The following is a 22,883-nucleotide window of genomic DNA, read 5'->3' on the forward strand; positions in this document are numbered from 1 at the left end:
TGTTTTGAAAGCTATTTTGCCCTTCACCTCAAGGGCAATCCTTCAATGAAATTATAGAAGCCTTCCAAATATTAAGATGCTTCAACATTTGAGGATACTATCACACATTGTGAAAATCTTCATTTAAATTATTTTCACAATTCCTCTATAATATGATATTTAGGTAAATAGAAATCTTTTATCATACTACATACAATTAATAAAGTAATCCAAGTAAAATATATTACTGAACTCTTGGCAAAAGGCTGACAACATCTTACAAGACTTATAAAATAGGTTTGGAAGGTGTCTTGCAAACCTGATCCGCAGGCTTTAAACTGAATCTTGCAAGGGAGACAAACAAGAGACCAGAAAATAGTGTGAAATTTAGTACTAAAAATAAAATTCCAAGAGCTATTTAGAATATTGAGACACTTTTTGTCAATATTAATACAAAAAGTAAGAGTTTACAGATATCCAAGCTTTTTGAAAAATCATGGAAGATGAACTCAATGCTAGAAGCCAAATTTTCTTGTTTGCAAAAATGGGGAAATTGGGTCAAAATAATTACAGATTGGTGAACTGATTTAATATTAGATAAAATATTAAACTGGGTAGCAATTTCTGAAGATTATAAAAGTATGTGTTGTTTGGCAGAAAGTAGCATGAATTAATTTATCAAAAATAAATAATTGTCAAGCAAATGCGATACTTTTTGATAGAGTCACTAGTTAACAATGAGAATGAACAAATACTTGGTGACAACTTCAGTGAAATGTAATAGAAAAAATGTCAATGGTTCTACTAGTATTTCATTAGGGTAGATGTGCAGCCAATTGAAGAGTTATACTCAACAAGTATGACATCAGTGGTTCTGCATCAAACTTGAGAGATGTGCTAGGTTGCACACCAAGGTTTTGTGATATATCCACTGCTCTTCAACATATTTTAATGGACATGGTTAAACTGACATATAATTTATAACTGACATTATAAAGGAGACAGATGGTGGTGAGTAGGAGAAGACAGCATCCCAAGTTTTGATACGGTATAATAAGTGGGAGAAATCACCCAAATAATTTCAAAATTAAGTGGTTGTCAAAATTTAAGTGATGAGAGGGGACTTCCGGGGGGGAGGAGCCTGTCGCCGAAGGTGCTCAACGGAGCCCCTCTCAGGGTTCTGGTCTGTATATCTAATTAAGATCAATAGATATCACCCCTTTCTGGCAGAAAGGGGCAGGCAGAAGCTCAGGTGCTAGGATTTATTCGTAGTTCACAGCCCCCCTTCTTTTTTTGGGCTGCGAACGGAGAAGAGATCCAGCGTAACTGAGCTCTTATCTCCAGCCAGTTCCTCGCAGCTGCCTTTTTGCAGCCCTAGACAGACGATCCCCCCCCTCAGGACAATGATAAATTGCTTAAAACAACTTAAGGCTAACACGAGCGGGTCTTACTCCTGTGATGTTTTTTTTTATATATAACTATCTAAACACCAGCCTTGTTTTTCCTTTGAAACTTCTTTGTTCAACCGGGTTTCAAAATGGCGTTTTTACTGTGTTGGTGATTGATGACGTAATTAACCGGCTTTATCTCCCCGGAGATTGCTACTCATTAACAAGCAAAGTCTACAAATAATTTATTGAGAACTGACCAAGTGAAGACACTGCTTATCCGTTTATTCTCAGCTTTTATCTATAATGCCTCCCAGGTCTAAGCAGGCAAAAAAATCCCCCCCGCATGTGCTTAAAGAACTTGTTAGTAAATCGCTGCCTTTGCCTCCTACACCCCCTACTGGAGATTCCTTGACACAGGAGCTTTTTTTAAAAATACTCAATGACTTTAAACAAGAAATCAAAGCATTTGTGCTGGATTTATGCGATAAAATACAGACTAAAATTGCCCAAATAAAGGTGGATATGTTCGAAGTTACGTCTACTTTGACAGATTATATCGAAGAAATGGAGACCAAACTGGAAACTTTGGAGAAGGCTAATTCTAATTTGACTTCCAACATCCAAGCATTACAACAAGAGATTAGAGATACTCAAACACAACTTATAATGATAAATTATAACAGAAAGGCGTCTGCAATAAGAGTCAGAGGACTGCCCGAAAAGAAAGGAGAGAACTTGAAACAGACGTTTGTAGAAGCTTTCAGCCATGCGGTGGGAGGTCCAGGATTCAATTTTGATTGGAATATTCGAAAAATCTATCGCCAGAATTCGTGTGTAGCAGAACAACGACAGCTTCCAAGAGACATAATTATATACTTCTTCACAAGAGAATCCAGAAATGCGATCATCCAAAAGTTTTACAATAACAGGCTCCGAATCGATGGCCATGATTTGTTTGTCTTTAAAGAGATCCCGCTCCAAATGCTGCAAGCAAGGAGAGGCTATACTTTTTTAACCCAAGAACTTAGAAATCGTCAAATACAGTATAAATGGGAAGCTCCAGCTGGAATCACAGTTACACTCGGAAATCAAAGATTTCGTATTAATTCTGTCTCGGAAGCCCGGGACTTTTATTATAAAACTCTGAAGGCGGGGCTTCTTGACTCACTCGGAAATGCGGAAGGACAAGGTGAAGGAGAGACAAGCAGCAATTCACTTGGTTACAAGAAGGAGGGAGTTGTTCTCCCCCTACTGGAGAGGCAGAGGAGCGGAAACTGAGGATTTAGTCATATTTATAAAGCAGCGGGACACGTGGTTATAAGGCAGAGGGTTGCCTTTTCTTTCCGGAAGGGCAGAAGAGTAAAGAATATAGATCCAGCGATGTCTTTAAAATACTTTCTAAGCTCTTGGACTGATTAAAATTTTAGGATTTCTGTTTGGTATGAAATGGTAAAGTTGTGTACTGATGAGGCATGGAAAGAAGCATTGCTTATGTTGGACAGATATTATACGGGACTTTTATAAGACTTATTTGAATCTCAATCCAAACTGCGCATGAATTGTTTTCTGTGAGGAAAGCGGGGACTAAGATTTATTTGAATTGCGGTTTGGGATGAATGGAGTCGGGAGGAGTGGGGCAGAAGGGAAGGTGGAGCGGGATATCGATGAAGGGATCTTGGGATTGAATGAAGTGGTATGGATTTTGGGCACACATTTTACGGATTTATATACTTGAAGTATAACATAAAAAGCTCAGGATTTTAAAGTGAAGAGCGAGATCCTAATTTTATGGAATTTGGGCTTGGGAGGAATGGAGAGGAGAAACGAAGGGTAGGAAGATGAGTAGCGAAAGTATGATTAGATTGCTCTGTATTTGAAGATAAATTGATTTTTGTATAAACTAATATTTGAATATAAGGTTAAGAAAGGCTACCTGGAGAGTTTACAGGAAGATGGGGGTAAATATCAAAGAAGTAAGGGACGAGGACAAAATATAAATGGAATGATTTATATTGTTTAAATTTTAAGAATGATGGGAGGCTGAGCATAATGCAAAAGATTTTTTTAAAAAAATTTTTATTTACTTTTTCGTTTTTTTTCTTTTTCGGAGTGTTCTTTTTTATTTTATTTTTATTATTATTTTTAATAAGATATTTTAGAAGGTGAATGGTATTGAACTGTGCCGGGTGTGGGACCTGGGAAGTCGGAGGGGATTAGGGAGGGGGGTTCATTGGGGGTGGGTGGGTGGGTGGAGATATAGTTTCAATACATAGAATAAGAAGAATACACTTGTATACTGTTGATCCTTATCTTTTCTTTTTATTTTTCTCTTTTTTTCTTTTTCTTTTTTTTTCTTTTTTTCTTTTTAGCGAAATTTTTAGTAACTGAATAGATTAAGGAAGAGAGAAATGCACCATAGTGAGAAGTAGAGGAAAGGAAGAGGGAGAAGTAAGGAGGGAGGAAGAGGGGAATGTAAGGAGGATGAGAGGGGAAGGAGGGTGAGGAAGGCGAGAAAAGATAGGAGGGGAAAGGGAAGTAAGAGGGGTGATCGTTGGAGGGAGAAAGGAAAGTTGGAGGGGGAGAAGAAGGGGTGTATGAAAGTGATTGGTTGGGTTTATGATGAGTTGTGTTTAGGTTGGGGTTTTTCTTTTCTTATTATCATATTATTATTATTGCAAATATTCAGTATATAAGTGAATGTACAAAATTGAAAATGAAAATGAATAAAACATTTAAACATTAAAAAAAAAAAAATTAAGTGATGAGAGAAACCTTATGGCAACAATATACTGAAAAACTATCCAAATGCCTTACAGATTATAATTGAAACATGATCTAGCTGAAAAAAAAGGAAATGTAAGCATTGTTGTATTGACAGAAACATAATATCAAAATAAATAAAAAAAGATAACTGTTGCTCCTTTCTAGTCCATGTTGGTCAGATAATTCCAAGCACTTTGTACCCATTTTGGAGTTTTGCATTTAAAAAGCATATTGGCAAATTTGAATATGTATCATTGAATAGAGATTTTGGGTTTGAGAGCATCATTTTCAATGTCAGTTCATCTTGCTTAGAAGGTACTTTTCTTCTTATATTACTGTTTATCTTTTTCTTACACTATTTTATATTTATAAACAGATTGTTCTCTATGATTTTGTTCCCTTGAAAGATACCAAATCCAGAAAATAGTGTTGGAGACAGGTGCATGATTCTGCTCAGTAAAAGATACTAAGTTTGGTATCTGTAGACTAGCATTTCAAGTCTTAATTATTTATTTATTTGAATCTCAAATATAATTTATTTATTATATTTACAAACAACTCAATGCAGTGAACCCATTCAACACATCTTCCTCCTATTTTCCCCACAACAATCTTGTAAAGTGGGTTGGACTGAGACAGAATGACTGCCCCAAGTAACCCTGCTGACTTTGATGGCCGAGATGGGACGTGAAGTCACAGTCTCCCTCTTTCTACCCTAGTACTTTAATCAGTAGACCACACAGGGTTAGACTCCTTCATATTTTATTAAGCTGAAATAAGAATCTTGTCAACTTGATGACTGGGACCAGTAATGAACTGAAATGAAACAGTGCAATAATCTAAAGATAATTCAAACAAAATGGAAAGAATATATATTCAGCATGATTGGGTTTTTAGCTACCTAAGTGATCATATTCATAGTTATTAGTTATTAATTTTCCTGGATGGAATGGCTTAATTTCAGTAATTCGTGCTCTGAATTGAGAATAGGTTATCTTAAGAATATAACTAGTTCAAAATATGGTTTTCATCTCCTGATTAAGAGTGAGGATACTATTACTGCCTCCCTCCCCCCACCTATTTTCTAATATGTACCCTAGAAATAAATAGTATGGTATATTATTGTTGTAACTATAATTATGAACCGTCTATTTCTATTTTGACCTTGCTTATTTTGTACTCACTTTGAACTACTTGTCATATCAGAAGCCATGACAACACTGCAATTTAACTGTCATAATAGTGTCTTATGTGCCAAAATTATAATAATTCAATTTGTTGCTAAAGTTGGTGATTCAGTATAGTACATTTGATTCAATGACTTAAACCCTTATTTTATTTTATTTATTGGATTCAAGCATATTTAGATATCTTACATCAGGATTAACTTCAAGTATTAATACATAATTTTGTACTTTTATTTCATTTTCTTTTCAAATTTTAGAAGGTTGGAGGGAGAAAAAGTCTATAAAGAAAATAGTGGAATTATTATTAATGCTTTTTTGTTGTATTATTTACTTCACTTTCCCTCTAACAAGTTATGAGGATTGGACATAACAGGTATAGGGGGAGCCTGTTCATAGACATTGTTTCCACCTAATTTAAATGTCAAAATCCCTATATTATCCTGTGTTATAATTATTTCAAAATGTTTCTATTTAGCTTTTCCAACCTATAAACAGCCTTTAAGCAAAAACAAAAACAAATTTAGCATTATCATTTTTGATAATTTTTGAACTTGACTATAAGCATATTGTCATCATCATAGTTGGCTCCATATTTTCAAATATGTTTCCTGTAGAAGCACTGAAAATGTTTGGTTCTAGGATGAATTCAACTCATACTAGATAGTGAAAATTAATCACAATATGTATTCCATCTTTGTGTATGTTCCTTCTGGGTTGCTTTTGTCTTTATTCTTCTGATTATTTTATTTTACTTTTTATTTCATTTATTTTATTTTTGCATCACTGACAGTTCCATTATTCACAACATTTCTAAGTATATAAATAACTAAACTATAAAGAATCAGTAACTGAAATGCTGTAAAAATAGCAGTCATTGACCACAGTGAAGATAAACAAAATACTTACATGCCCTCTGAAAGTTTAACAAAATAACAGACAAATATGGTGTAGAAAAAGTATTCCTGGAAAAAAAAATCAGCCTGCCTTGTCATGGTTTTGGTGTGTGTGAGCATTAATAATTGCTCCCAGAACATTTTTAATTGTGGAAAATGCATAATTGTGCTTTAATTGCTATTCATTTAATTCACAGTTAAAATATTGCTAATCTGAATAGTTTACACTATTATAGATAGGATTTTGTCCATCTGAAAATAATTCATTTTATTATATTATAAAAGTAATAATTCCAAAGAACAAATTGTAATCGAAACTTTTGATTATATTTCATGTATTATTAGGATGTGCATAACATTCTAAAACAGTATTTTGATCAATCTAAATAATAGACATGTCTTTATTAAACCAATCAATGTAATGTTAAATTAAGGCAAAGCAATAATATGCTTTTATAAATGTGTGTTGCAGATGCACCAATCTTTGTGTCAAATCAAACAATTTATTATTCTTGGGAAGGAAATCCCATCAACATAAGTTGTGATGTTCTGTCCAATCCAGCAGCATCTCTGCAGTGGAGAAGAGGAAAATTGGTTTTACCTGTAGAAAATACAATTCATTTAAAGACTCATAGTAGTGAAAACAAATTGATATTAGAGGTAAGCTTCCAGTGATAACTTTGTACTTTCTTTGTTCAAGATAATTTCCCCCATCATCGTAAATATATTAATATTATTTACTAAACATTCAGACTTATATTTTACCAATTATCATTTATTTCACATACCTTTATATCACATCTATGGTCCCCCATCTCTATTCAATTCAAAAATTTCTAGTAAGGATTACAATTGTTAGTAATGAACCCCCTATTATTTTCAATGTTGCTGATCACATGAAAAATATTATACTTAGAGATTATATGTACAGTTATTAAGGTCTGTCAATTTTACATAAAAACTGATGCATGCTTCTCTCTCTTCCTCTCTCTCTCTCCTCTCTCCTCCCTCTTCTCTCCTCTCTTCTCTCTCCTCTCTGTTTCCCCTCTTTTTCTTTCTCCCTCTCTCTCCTTTCTATAAAGATTGCTCCCACATCAGACATTGACTTTGGACATTACAACTGTACAGCCACAAATAGAATAGGGAAAAGATATCAGGAATATATCCTAGCCTTGGCTGGTAAGTAATTTATTTATATAAAAATAAATGTCTTGGATGATAAAAAAAATATATTCTTAAAGAAATAACATCTATTTTAGTTTACTGAAATAAAAGGAATGTAAAACATGATTTTAAAAGCTTCTCAACAAGGCTAAATATCAAACTAAGTGCAACCTTCCATTTTGAGAGATCATAGCTACAGTACTTAGTGTGTACTTACTGATAAGTACTCACTTCTCTCCCCTCCTTTCTTGTCTCTGCACTCTGTTTTCTGTGTCCTTCAAATAAAGAAAATATAATCCACAATCTATAAAATCAACTTTTATATGTTTATATACCTTTGTATGCTTCAGAACATTGTAATCTGTTTTGCGTTTATGGCAAAAACAAATTTAAATCCATTCATAAAACAATTAAAAAGAAATTAATGAAATATTTTAAAAAGCCTAATAATTCAGAACTATGTAGTTATAGAATTTTTAAAAAGGTAATAAAATTTAAGCCTTTCAGCTCCTTGGGGAATAAATTAACTTTAAAACTTTAAACATTTTTTTTAAAAAAACCTAGGTTTTTACAGAGGAAGTTTGATTCCATGTCACCATCAGACAAACCTACACCAACTATAGTTGAATCACTTATATTATCTTAGTAAGCATGGCAGTTTGTATAAAAAGAGTTTTTTGCAAGTTTACCCAAGACCTACTTTTTTTCCCCAGCTGAAGTTCATGAACCCCACAAAAAGGCAGGTTCATGTGGACTAGTTTGCCATAGACATTCTTAGAGGCTACCAACCTGTGTACAAGATTTAAACTTAATTTATTCTAGAAAGGAATATAGTTACTACATCAACTAAAATTAATAAAAGGTACTCTTGGCTATTGACTCAATCTTGATAATCAAAGAAATATTTGAGTTTATAACCACCTCCCAAGTAAGTACTATAATCCCATTCAGAAAAAGTAGATCTACCATCTCTCTGGCATTATGATACCTATAATGAAACCCACCAGAGATTTAGAGAATAGTGGAACATCATTACTACAACTCTTAGTCACCTACAGGGAAATCAGTTAAATCATCCTCAAGATGTGACTGTCCAGAAGCTTCATAAAAACTTTCCAAATATTTATATTAAACTTCCTGTTGTATTAAGATTGTTTCCCCTTTCTTGAAGAAGGGAATCACATGTCCTGTTTTCCAATTTCCTGGCATCTCCCAATTTTCCATGGTTCTTTAAAAATAATTGACAGGCTGAATTGGTATTCAGCCATTTCAGTATTTCAATATATATTTCCCCAGGACCTAATGTTTTGAACACAATCAAATTATCTAGAATTTTTCTTATCACATTTTTACTGACTTGCACCTTCCTCTGTTCCATTTGTTCACAATCTGATCTATCAAATCACTGCTTCTTCTGGCTGTAAAGAGAAAAGCAAAAAAGGAATTGAATTCTTCTGCTTTCTCTTGGTGCTCTGTTAAGATGTTTCCATTTCAAGTAAGCAATGATCTCACTACCTCATTTGTTTTCTTCTTGCTGCTAGTATATTTGAAGAAAATCTTGCTGGACTTTGCTTCTCTTGCTCTTCTTAGCTCATTTTCCCACCTTTGCCTTCCTGACCTAATTCCTACATTTCTGAGCTGAAGATTTGTCAACAATCTTGGTAATTAGATTATCCTTCCATTCCAATAAGCATTGTCTTTAATCTCAACTCCTTCATGAATCTATTCTGTATATCCACTCAAATTGTATTTTTCGATGTCTTTTTCCTCATTTATATTGTTGCAGAATGCATTATACTTAACTTTCCTTACAAGAAGGCCAAACCAACCACGATATCTTTCTTTTAAGAATAAATTTCAAGGGCATATTCCTCACTATTTCTATAGTTTATTAAAATCAGTCTTTCAAATATCCATGTCTTTGAGTTTTTTAAGTAAATGTTTTGAAATCAAGAACTTCAACTATGCATTCTTATTTATTTTATTATCCTCAAACTTTTAATTGTTAGTAAAGATAAAATCCATGACAGTATACCCCTTAATGTCCACCATTTCAATCCAACCTTTTAAAATATAATTTCAATTTATTATTCTTCTATTATGAAATCACACAGGTATTTTAGGGAACCACACCTGTCATGAAGAAAGATCTAGGTGTCAGCCTCATGCAGACAGTATTCAGCTCCTCAGTTCCTGATGATGTCTTCACATAATTTAATGTAGATATTGAAAACCTGACCCTATAATAATTCCTATTAGTTCTTATTTCAAAGTGAAAGTGCTTCAACGTGGTCATATCTGAAATATGAATGGAATTGAATGAATAGCCCCAGGGACTGAAGAAACTAATGATAAACCTTGAGAAAAAAGAGCATGTTGTGGTGGTGGGTGATTCCTTCTTGAGGGAAATCAAAATGCTTGTGAATACACTGATATGACATTGTAGAAAGTGTATTGTCTTCCAGGTGCCCATCTACAGGATGTGACAGGAGGTTTCCAAGACCAACCAAAGCCACAAACAACCATATATATATATATATATGTATGTATGTATGTATGTATGTATGTATGTATATATATATATATATATGTATATATGTATATATGTATATATGTATATATGTATATATGTATATATGTATATGTATATATGTATATATGTATATATGTATATATGTATATATGTATATATGTATATATGTATATATGTATATATGTATATATGTATATATGTATATATGTATATATGTATATATGTATATATGTATATATGTATATATGTATATATGTATACGTATACGTATACGTATACATACACATACACATACACACACACACACACACACACACACACACACACACACACACACACACACATATATATATATATATATATATATATATATATATATATATATATATATGATCCATGTGAGGTTGAATACCATGAAAACAGTGAAAAAGTATAAGGAAACTATGAGACATAGGGCAAAAAATGAATAAGATGTGAACAGTCCCGGGTATGAGATGGCAGAAGAAAATGAATCATCAACTGGCTATTCAGATAATGTGATCAACAAGAGATTGAATTCTACAACAGTGGTCTTAGTTTCAGAAATAATTCCTGAAAAAAGATGGTTATGTCTTACAAAAAAAAAGCAGACACCTTTCCTTAATTTCTCATCAGGAAGAAATTAATCTGGAACAAAAGAGATAAATATGCAACCAAAGACATTATACAAGAACACAGAATTCAAAGGAAGAAATAGGAGGTCATGATGGTGTTACATCATTACAGCCAAGGAAAATCATCAAAACCATAAAAAAGCAAAAGTTAGAATATTTTTTACATGTGATGTGACACCCAGAAAAATACAGCATACTTCACTTAATCCTCCTAGGAAAGATTGAAGGCAAATGAGATCCAGGCAGAAGAAGAACATCATGGCTTCAAAATCTAAGGGACTGGTTTGGGTAAAACTCAACAGCACTTTTTGTGCAGCTGTTGATAAAAAATATGATTGACAACATGATCACCAACATCTGATGATGGATATAGCCAAACAAGAAGAAGATGGTGTTACAGGATACTACAACAAGAGGACCAAGATGATATTCAGAATATCAAATGTTTTTACGAAAATGCACAGAATATGGAAAATAAACAAAATAATAATGAATTATCCTAATTCAGAAAGACAAATTTGATGTGGAAGCATCATTGAAACCTTATGGGATGATAATTAGCACATTACTGGAATACCAGAGCACAGTACTAGTTTACTGAAAAGGATTTGACCCAACAAACATGCTCAGAATATCTAAATTACAAACACATTCACCTACCCATCAACATATTTGCTCAGAAATTTCAGAATCGATGGGCTGAAAATCTGCTTAAAGTTGTAAAAGGGTTCAGAGAAATAAAAGTGAATTTATTGTAAGAGTTCATCACAGAGAATCTGGACAGTCCAGAAATATGAATAAAGCCTCTCTGCTGCAGGTTGCCAGTTTTCAAAGAGGTATATAATAGTTACACTGGAGAACATTTATTATTTTGACATCTGTTAAGAGTCAGAGATCCAACAAGTTCTTATTCTTCTTCTTACTGACAAATTTATTTTTGAGAAGATAAAAGAAAGAACAGGTGATCTGCTACCAGGGACCTAAAACTCACCAACCTGATTCAATCAACCTGGTTCAAGCATGAACAAAGTGATCATATAATCTATTAATCTGTGGCCTGTCTGTTATTCATGTCAAAAATACCAACAAAGCTAACTGAAGATGCTTTTGGATTGAAAGGATTTCCTGTTGACAATACTGTTGCCCGGGGGTGCTTGATGGGAAAACTAATGCAATGTTTGGGAACACTGTTTTCATGTTCCCCTCATTCTGTAGTATCAGAAACTAAGAAGTTTCAGGGCTTTATGCTACACTTCAGAGGGATTTTTTAATGAAATCCCAGAAAAGTTGATTCAGTTTAATAGTTTAAATCCTAATGAAGAAAAATGTCCAGGAAGGATGAGAAATCCTATAAAACAGAATAGTTAAATTACAGTTACATCACATGGGAAGACTAAAACCCAAAGGAATAAAAAAGATAGCATGGTATATGCAGAACTCATTAAACTACTGAAGAGGAAAGGGATATGAACAAGAAACAGAAGAGGAACATAACCAAAGAAGAATTCAAAACAGATTTCAGAAATTGTATAAACTCTGTCGGAAAGGCTAAAGTTTAGTATAAGGTGAAGCTTGTGACAGATAAACAGCAAAAAATAAAGGGTTCTGTTGGGTAAGTTAGAAAGGAAAGGAAAATAAAGAGAGTATAGATCTATTGCAGGGGAAAAGTGATAAATTGATGATAGGTGATGGGAAGGAAGAATTTTCTTAATTTTCTTATAGACAAAGATAAGGTAGTTAAGAAATAATAAATTTAAATAATTCAAGACTCAAAGGCCATGTATATTACATTTTAGGATGCAAGGACATGATATTCACAGGGTTAAATAATTGGACTAATTTAAAGGAATTCAGGGCCCCAGGAAGTAATAGAAATGATCACAGAACCATCTTTGGAAATTCATGAAGGATTCGTGAGATTTCAAAAACAGGAAGAGAACAAATATCTTCCCATCTTCAAAAAAAGGAAATGGGGGAAGAGCCAGTAAGTTACAGATTTTTCAGCCTAACATCTATATTGCCTAACGTCATCAAACTCGCAGTGAAAAAAATGTTTGTGAGAACTTGTATAGGCATAGGTAAAGGTAAAGAAAGGTAAATGTGCTAGTCATTCCCAACTCTAGAGGGCAGTGCTTATCTCTGTTTCAAACCCAAAGAGCTAGCGCTGTCCGAAAACATCTTCATGGTCATGTGGCCAGCATGATTAAATGCCGAAGGCGCACAGAACACTGTTGTCCACCAAAGGTGGTTTCTATTTTCTATTTTCCTACTTGCATTTTTGCATGCTTTCGAACTGTTAGGTTGGCAGGAGCTGGGACAAGTAACAGGAGCTCACTCCATTACGCAGCACTAGGCATTTGAACCACTGAACTGCCAATCTTTTTGATCAACTAGTTCAATGTTTTAGCCACTGAGCCACCGCGTCCCACTGTGTATTGACATACTGTGGCTAAAAGAAGGCCTCACACATTTGTCATAAACTGATAATGCCAGGCTAAACCTATTTCCTTCTTTGACACATTAGGAAAAAACAGACTGGAAGAATATTATAGATGTGGTATATACCTGGACCTCATCAAAGTTCCTGAAAAGTACAACACAATATTTTTCTTCATAAAATAGTAAAGCAGATCTAGATGATAACACCATAAGATGGATTTGTTAAATGATCTCACTCAAAGCATGCTAGTTAAGGTTCCACTTCATCTCAGAGAAAAGTTCTAAATCTGTAGGTCTCTGCCATAAGCTCTATGCAACAGTTCCTCTTTTTTGTTTAATCAATGACTTGAATAGGCAATTGAGGGAACCCTTATAAAGCTTGCATGTGACATAAATTTGGATGGGTGACTAATATTTTAAATAAATGAAGTTGAATTTAAGAGAAAAATAAAAGTTACATGGTATATCTCTATCAAAATAGTAAAAATATATTCCAGGGATGTCATCTTGGCAGTGTCATATGATGTATCAGTTCCTTTTTCCCCTTTGCTAAACTGGGCAGAGACAGGGCCAGGAAATGATGCATCTGGCCTGCAGGCCACGAGTTTGACCCCCCTGATATATGGCAAAGACATAGAATATGAGATAATGTGCTTGATATTAGTACATGTAAAAGGGAACTATATGTCCCTGTGGGCCACAAATTTAAGATGAACCTGCAATGTGTTGTAACTGCTAAAAGACAAATGCTAACTTGAAATGCCTTAGCGTATTATAGATCGTGGCAAGATCATGGCAAGTAATTGGTCTACTGTACTTTGCCATAGAGAGATTTATTTTGATTACTCTGCCATTATATAGTTAGCATAGCTATGTAAATTGGAGCAAGTTAAGAAAAGGATTATTAAAATGGTGATGTCTACGAGGAAATGCCACAATATCTAAGTAAATATGGCATAGGTAATATATGATTGCTTCTTCAAATACCAAATAATTGTCATACAGACAATAGAATGGACATATATTTTACTGCATTATGGATCAAGACAAGAACCAATGGGTTGAAATGACATGTTAGATGTGAGGAAGACTATAAGTTGTCAACAGTCGAACAATGAAGCAGTGAGTGGTTCTTTCAGAGTCTTCAAGAGATTTATTGGTTATCTTGCTGACATGGTTTAAATGAGTCCTCACTCTGATTGAGAATAGTCCTTTATTTTTAATAGTTGTATTATTTGAAGACACTATTGTTTTAATAACAGTTCAATAAAATAAAAATAAGAATCATTATTTTAATAATAATAATTTGCACACTCTTTTATTTGGTATTGGTAGTATACTTGACCTCCTCCTACTGTAGAGATTCACTGATAATACTTCAGAATTAGTAATCACTTAAGAGCTAACTTAACTTCTAATCTTCTAATACTAGAGATTCTTGTAAATAGTGAATATCTTCTAAGGTTTCTTGGAGGTTGACATCTATTGTACATTATTTCTGTATATTCCACCCTCTTTCTTTGATCTCTTTCAATAAATTACCATCTGTCCAATGGAGTTCTTTGGCATATTAATTCAAGTTTAAAACCTCTTTTGAGTTCAGAGATGTTTTGGAAGATTGCCATTGTTTTCTCATGTCAGTTTCATCTTCCAAAATTTCCAAAAATCCTAAAACATTCTATAACAATAAAAATGAGCTTAGTATACTTTGATTTTCAAAGTATACTAAAAATATCAAATTAAATACAGTTTAGCATTTAATTGTATTTTTTTCCTGTAAATCTTTTATAGTGTACAATTCTATGATTTAAACCTTATTTACTTGACTTCCTTAAATATAATTTATTTTAAAGGACCAAAATGAATGCATTTGTGCAACATTTATCTAGGAAAAGTTAAATAAAATGTAAAAAAAATATCCTTAAGTTTAGAAGAGTTTGCATTAATAAAAAGTAATTGTATGCATTTTATTTATTTATTTATGGGTAACATAAAGTTGAACCTAAATATGTAAATCTTAGCATACAGTTTTTCATTAAATTTCTATCCAAAGGAGTTTAGCCTCAAAAAAGCTAACTTTCCTGCAGACCCCATTTTCAACTTTCAATGTACTGATCAGTTTTGCTTATTTAATACTGTTAATGTTATCTCCATGTAATAAAATAACTTACTGTTTATTGTTTCATATATTGCATAATTTTACCATATTATTATATGTTCTTTATTTTTTTCCCCCAGATGTACCATCCAGTCCACATGGAGTTAAAATTGTAGATGTATCACAGACTTTTGCTAAAGTATCTTTTAATAAACCAGATTCTCATGGAGGTGTCCCGATTCATCATTACCAAGTGGATGTAAAAGAAGTCACTTCAGAAACATGGAAAGTTGTTCTTTCACATGCAGTTCAGAGTAAGTGTGCAATAAGAAAAAAAAAGGATGAGTCTTAAAATAATTAGTCAGTCTCAATACATTTATATATTTTAGGAACATTTTTTTTCTGGAGTGTCATTTTCAAATTATTTTCAACAGGAGGAATTCTAACAGACTATAATTCTATTGTGCCTAGGACAATGATATTTTCCAGTTTTCTTTTTAAGGTCAAAAACAAAGTATCCTCTCAGATCATAGATGTCACTTTTCTAGTGTCTTTAATGAAAAGATATTTTAAATTTACAAACATTTCCATGCTATATGTGAACATTCTTCATAATTACATATGCTTGCATATTACTTTAAAAGAAAATGTTATTTAAGTAGTATAGTATTGAATTTAACTATGGTTTATTTTCGGATAATATTTTTAAATTCTATCTTCACATATACTATTTCATTCAACTCCTAGAAATAATTAGCTAGACTCTGTTCCAAGAAATGTTACTGCATATGCGCAAAATGACTTCGCAAAACAAAAAGGTGAATATATATTCCATCTCATGTAATGCAGAATTTAAAAATGTATATTGGAATATTGACTGGGCTTTCTTTTTTTGTACTTATTTGCAGTGGTACTAAATCAAGTGATGACAAGTGTATTTTTGTCCTGTGTAAACAAATAGAATAATATTAACAAGGGAAGCTGACAAAGTACCCAATTTATGATGTAGATAAAAAGTCTCCCAATCCTATTCCAATATTTTAACCAATGCAGGCCACCATTTAGAATACATGTCATTTAAAATATTGATTTTGCAGTGTTGTATTACTCATAAGGATTTAGCACAAGTAGAGAAAGCTCCCATTCTCAAAACATATCCTCAGACCTATGAAAAACAATTAGGATCTTCATTCATTGATTAAATGATCTTATATATCATCACATTTACTGACTCCCTGAAGCTTATATCAATAGGTTAGCCATAAACAACTACATATATATACACACACACAAACATAACACAAAATCAATGATAAGTAGGGTATAGGAATAAAGACCAACCATGCTAAACCAGCTACCAAATAAACAACAGTCCCTTGAAGGTCTCTCAAAATAGTTCAATGTTAATGGCATTCTAGCAGATGCCAGTTTAATTTCTGAGACTACAATATTTTAAAACATTGTCTAAAATTCTATGCTTCTTACTTCCCACAATGTCTGGATGTGAAAAAAAGGATAAAGTTAACAGACTTTTGCCCTGAAAGAACGGTATTATATACCATAACTAGCATATCAATTACATATGGAAATATGCCGTGTTAAAAAAATGAGGTTGAGAAAGTTGATTCAAGAAATATTGGGAATTTCTAAGATTTTACGATTTTATTTATGTAAAATGGACAAATTAATATAAATTGATAATATAAATATATTGTACCCTTTTTCATATTTTATCCATTGCAGCAGTATTTGAATATTGAAATTTGGTGCCAGAGCTTGCAGAGATAAAATGATTTTTATGAGTCTATGTGTCTAATCAAATTGAGTGATTTATTACAATAAGAGTGTAATAAATGAGACTGGGATCATCAATGTCTAGATTGATAGCAGAGACATGTTACAGTTTCTAAAAGCTATATAACTCCCACACATGCAATCAAAAGTATGGATGTGGTATGTAAACAGTACCTTTGTCATAGCAAATAACTCAAGAAGATCAATGAAACAATATATTTGAAGGTGTAAAATGACAAGAAGAAAACAACAGCACACTCCCCATTTCTGGATATCCTCAACAGCAGAAGAAACAATGGCAACTACAAACCCAAGACTATTGAAAAGCAATCCATGCTAACCAAGAGCTCCACTTCCAAACTAATTATTTATTCTTCCAGAAGAGGTGCTATGTAAGAATGCTATTCAGATGAGCACAAGCAAACTGGAACAACAGCAAGAGGAAATATGTCACTTATACAGCATCTTACAACATAATGTTGTAAAGTTGTACTTTATCAAAAAAAAAAAATGCTTGTCTAACACAACCCACTACAGTGCAACCAATGCAATCTGTAAAAAAGGATATACTCTTATACATCAAAAATATCTTAGAAATGATTGATTGCTATAATCATGTAGGATCACACTGTAGCATACAAACCAACAAAACATTTTAAACAAAATAAAAAATCTCAGTAGACCAAGGGGGTGGGAGGACCAGGAATCATCTGTAGCTTGCAATGCAAGGATTGCAACAGGACTATGTAGGACTGCTAGACAGAAGACTTATCATAACACATTCAGGAACATCACTTAGAAGAATGACAAAAATTCCTTAATCTCACAATACTTGAACAGACTCAAATACAGTTTCAGGTGGAAAAGTATCAGCATTTTAGACCAAGCCAAAATCAAAAATTCTAGGAAATTCCTGGAAATCTGGCATTCAGACAAATTCTTTAGATTTTCAATTTATGACTGGGAAATGCTTGATTTGATTTGATTTGATTTGTCTTGTATGCCGCCCACTCCCGAAGGACTCCGGGCGGCTCACAATAGACAAGGGAAAGGGGATAAATAGACAAAGACAAAGACAACACTTTAAAAAACACAACATTCACAATTTCCGTGGGGCTGGATGTTTCACAAGCCCCCCGGCCTGCTGGAGCAGCCAGGACTTGGTGGCTTTGCGGAAGGCCGGGAGGGTAGTAAGGGTCCGGATCTCCATGGGGAGATCATTCCAGAGAGCTGGAGCTGCAACAGAGAAGGCTCTCTCCCGGGGAGTCGCCAGCCAACATTGGCTGGCAGATAGAATCCGGAGAAGACCTAACCTGTGAGATCTAATCGGTCTGAGGGAGGTAATCGGCAGGAGGCGGTCTCTCAGGTACCCAGGTCCAATGCCATGTAGGGCTTTATAGGTTACGACCAGCACCTTGAAGCAGATCCGGAGACTAATGGGAAGCCAGTGCAGCTCGCGGAGGATAGGTGTGATGTGGGTGTGCCTAGGTGCACCCACAATCGCTCGCGCGGCTGCATTCTGGACTAACTGAAGTCTCCGAACACTCTTTAAGGGCAGCCCCATGTAGAGCGTATTACAATAATCCAGTCTTGAGGTCACAAGGGCGTGAGTGACTGTCTGAAGAGCCTCCCGATCCAGGTAGGGTCGCAATTGGTGCACCAGGCGAACCTGGGCAAAGGTCCCCCTGGTCACAGCCGACAAGTGATGTTCTAGAGTCAGCTGAGGATCCAGGAGGACTCCCAAATTGTGGACCCTCTCTGAGGGGCGTATAATTTCACCCCCCAGCTTGAGAGATGGAGTAGTTGGCCAATCTTTGGGAGGGAACATCAGAAGCCACTCGGTCTTGTCTGGATTGAGTGCCAACTTGTTTGCTCCCATCCAGACCCTAACAGCCTCCAGGCACTGGAACATCACTTCTACTGCTTCACTGAGTTGGCACGGGGCAGACAGATACAACTGCGTATCGTCCGCGTATTGGTGGTACTTAATCCTGTGCCGGCGCATGATCTCACCCAGCGGCTTCATGTAGATGTTAAATAGGAGGGGGGACATGATCGAACCCTGCGGCACCCCATAATTGAGGGGCCTTGGGGTCGACTTCTGCCCTCTGACCAACACCGACTGCGACCTGTCCGAGAGGTAGGAGGAGAACCACTGAAGAACAGTGCCTCCCACTCCCACCTCTCACAACTGTCGCAGAAGGATACCATGGTCGATGGTATCGAAGGCCGCTGAGAGGTCAAGGAGCACAAGGATAGAGGGGTGACCCCCACCCCTGGCTCGCCAGAGATCATTGATCAGCGCGACCAAAGCAGTTTCTGTGCTGTAACCAGGCCTGAAACCCAACTGATAGGAATCTAGATAATCGGTTTCATCCAAGGACCGTCGGAGTTGAGAGGCCACCACTTTCTCAACAACCTTCCCAACAAAGGGAAGGTTGGAGATTGGACAATAGTTGCTCAAAATGGCTAGGTCCAGAGATGGTTTCTTCAGGAGGGGTCTCACCACCACATCCTTTAGGAGGAGCGGGAAAATTCCCTCTCGGAGAGAGGTGTTAACAATCGTCCGGATCCAGCCACGTGTCACCTCCCTGCTGGTCAAGACCAGCCAGGAGGGGCATAGGTCCAGTATACAAGTGGAGGCACTCACTGCTCCCTCAGGAGAAGCAGGTTGAAACTCAATCCATAAAGTATGCTCAAGACCTTCCCCCGGTACCTCGGCTGGTATCGTGCAATTGGAGTCCAGCTCTGTCCGAATCCGAGCGACTTTATCCGTTAAATACTGAACAAATTCCTCAGCTCTTCCTTGTAAAGGGTCACCCGCATCCCTCCCTTTCAAGGGGGAGCGGGTTATTCTAAACAAGGCGGCTGGGGGCAATTCAGCGGATGCAATAAGGGCAGCAAAGTGTGAAGCGCCAAAAGAGACGCCTAGAGCACCACTGAAGGGCCAGTAAATCTGAGTCAGACCGAGCACTGATGAGAGCCCTCGTGGCAATACATTGCTTATTATTATATATTTTTTATCTCTGGAAGAACATTGATAACCTTTTGACCACCAGGTAAAAATTGTGGACAGTTATCCCCCCGTCTCTTTTAATATGATGATTTCCAGAAAAATAGCTCTTAGACATATATAATTTTTGTGAGAAATATCTGTAAAAATGGCATGCTTTTTGAGTCATTCCTGTTTACAAATCTGCATTTTTTAAATAAATATCTGCTTTTGTACTCTCACTACCAGAGGACTTGTTTCTTCCTTTTCCCTTAGTAGTTATTTATTTGTTATTTTGACAGAAATAGAATATAAATTATACATGACTTTGCATAAGACACATGAAATATTTTAGTAGAATATATGTGCAGCTGCAAGCACATTACAAAACATAAATATCTGTTGTTCTTATTCCAGTCAGGTGCCAATAGAATCAAAGAAAAATGTAGTATGTCCTAGGTTGATAGTAGTAGATGTAAACAGTGGCAGAGTTAATTTATGCTATATTTCTAGTCAAATTTTCCAATGTTATGTTCTCTCAGGTCCCACAATTTTTACTTTAAAAAAAAAAAGATTTCTTGGACAGAGAAATGGAAAGAAAAATTGATCTAAGTTTAGAACAATACTGTAATAATTTTTTCAGCATCTCTTTCTCAAAGTATAGTGATTAGATAAACCTAGTAAGTCATGAGTGTGATAATCAGGTTGTTACACAAGCTTAACTACTTTCTATCTTTCTTTTCTTTTACCATCCCATTGTACTCTCATGGGGGCAAACCATTTGTAAACCTATGAGCATACCTGATATTGGGAACTGAGCCTCAGCAAAAGCAGTGAAGAAATAAATTATTGAATGAAATGTACAATAGGAGTAAGGGAAGCTTAGCAGCTAATGAACTGCTTCCTATGCAACATCTCAGATCCTGTGCTACATCCATCCTACTAGGATGACAGTCAAAGAGCTCCATGTATATGTATCTGCAGACAAACACAAAATGAAAACCCCGAGTTTATCAATCTCATAGACAAAGAATAGGCAGAGTAAATGGGGAGCAGAGTAAATTGCTATCTAGATCTCTCTGTCCCTTCTCAAGATTTGAACAGCCATGAAAGTTACTCATTTCAAACCAAGCATATTAATTCATTCATAGTTTCTTATTAATGTAGTCATAAATAGCACAGTCATATTTACTTAGGTATTGAATATTTGTGGAGTATTATGAGTTTCCTGTCACTTATATGTGCATTAACTAAGGAAATGGATAACAATATGTTTACACTTTATATTTCTTAAATAGCTTGTAGTTACAACTGGATACATTATTTACACCTTCTTGTGCACACAACATACTTTATGAATTACTATTTTTTCTTCCAAAATAAAATTATCTAGTCTTGATGTTAATCAAGTGTATCTATTCTTGATGTTAATCTTGTGAAATAACCGAATGTGTCCCTTTTCACATAAAATGTTCTTTTTTAAAAATAAAGCTTTTTTTTTCATTTTCTCTTAGCTATGGTTATTCTCAGTAATCTGGAACCAAATACAACATACGAAATAAAAGTTGCTGCTGTAAATGGAAAAGGGCAAGGAGAATATAGTAAAATTGAGATATTTCAGACTTTACCAGTTCGTAAGTAATTTTTTGTTTCGCCCTACGGGTAAATTAAGGTACTTTAAATCACATTGATTAAAATAAAGTTATTGGTGTTTATTTTTAGATTTCATATGGCATGTGCCTTTATGCATCACAAGTAAAATTTGACACAACTTAATGATATTCCTGAATTTGTTTATGACTGTCTGATAATTCTGCATAAATAGGATACACGAAGTAACTGAATTGTTGCTGTTCTGAAAGTAATTCTGGATTTCACAATTCAGTTCCAAATATTGGCGCTGATTTTTTTAAAAAAAATGACTGTAGAAAGTACAAGATTGAATAAATTACTGCTTTAATTACATAGGAATCAATTGAATCTAAGCGATGGATTTATTTAAATTACATGGCTAGTTTCTTAAAACATTTTATATGTACTTAAATTATTAATATATGTGCATGCATACAGATACACACATACATACATACATACACACACACACACACACACACACTTGCAGAGTAAAGTTTCTGGACAATAGATTTTATTTAAAAAAAAATAGATTCTTTGCCAAAATAAGGATTCAAACTTTTTTCCTATATTAAATTGAATTTATGGAGAAGTCATAACTGACAATATGTACAGCTGCAATATGTGTTAACCAGATTATTTAAATCAGCTCCATTTCAGCTCTCGAGACATCCAAGATACTGGATAAATATGTTAAACTTTAAAACTAAAAAAACCCCTCTGTTAGATTTTTGCTATCAATACGTTTGAAATGCAGCTTTTAAGAGTTGATGGAATAAAGAATTAACAGCTCCTATACTGCTTAAACAATAGGAGAGTAATTTTACTTTTATAGAAGGAATGTTTGATTATGACTCATAGAATATCATAAAATAATATTCAGAATTTTTTGCATTCCATGACATCTGTAATATATAGATTCTAATCTGTATAAGTAAAGATTGTCTAGGATTTTATTGAAGGTGTAATAAGGACAATGCTTCTTTAAAAAACATGAGTTTACAATATTTTAAATTTACTACATATTGGGAGGAAGTAGTGGACTAAATAAATGTGATTGTTCAATAAAAGTTAAAATTTTCAGAGGATAATGTTATTTTGAATTACACAAGTGATGGAATTTAACATCTGCACAACATAAATGGATTCTCCATGCCCTTATTATAGCTAAGAGATTGATATTGCAATGTTGGAAAGGTAAATATATATGACCATTTTTACTCAGTGGATTAAATACCTGATTACACTTGCTGTGTAATTGTGCTTGGATTGCCAGTACCAGGCGTGTCAAACACATTAGGGTTGTGTTCGACCTTGGGGGCTGGGTGGCTGTGGCCAGGGTGGCTGTGGCCAGCTTGATGCCAC

General features: G+C 34.6%; 1 protein-coding gene across 1 annotated transcript in view; it reads left to right on the forward strand.

Moving 5' to 3' along the window:
* NCAM2 (neural cell adhesion molecule 2) overlaps nucleotides 1-22,883 on the forward strand; it is a 145,945-nt gene that overhangs the window by 75,598 nt on the left and 47,464 nt on the right. The window contains exons 11-14 of the mRNA XM_032219806.1: nucleotides 6,686-6,873; nucleotides 7,296-7,392; nucleotides 15,241-15,414; nucleotides 21,401-21,520. Of these exons, the coding sequence (XP_032075697.1) occupies nucleotides 6,686-6,873; nucleotides 7,296-7,392; nucleotides 15,241-15,414; nucleotides 21,401-21,520 (579 nt within the window). The remainder of the gene's footprint in view (nucleotides 1-6,685; nucleotides 6,874-7,295; nucleotides 7,393-15,240; nucleotides 15,415-21,400; nucleotides 21,521-22,883) is intronic.

This window comes from Thamnophis elegans, chromosome 6, assembly GCF_009769535.1.
Source record: "Thamnophis elegans isolate rThaEle1 chromosome 6, rThaEle1.pri, whole genome shotgun sequence".
NCBI classification, from domain to species: Eukaryota; Metazoa; Chordata; class Lepidosauria; order Squamata; family Colubridae; genus Thamnophis; species Thamnophis elegans.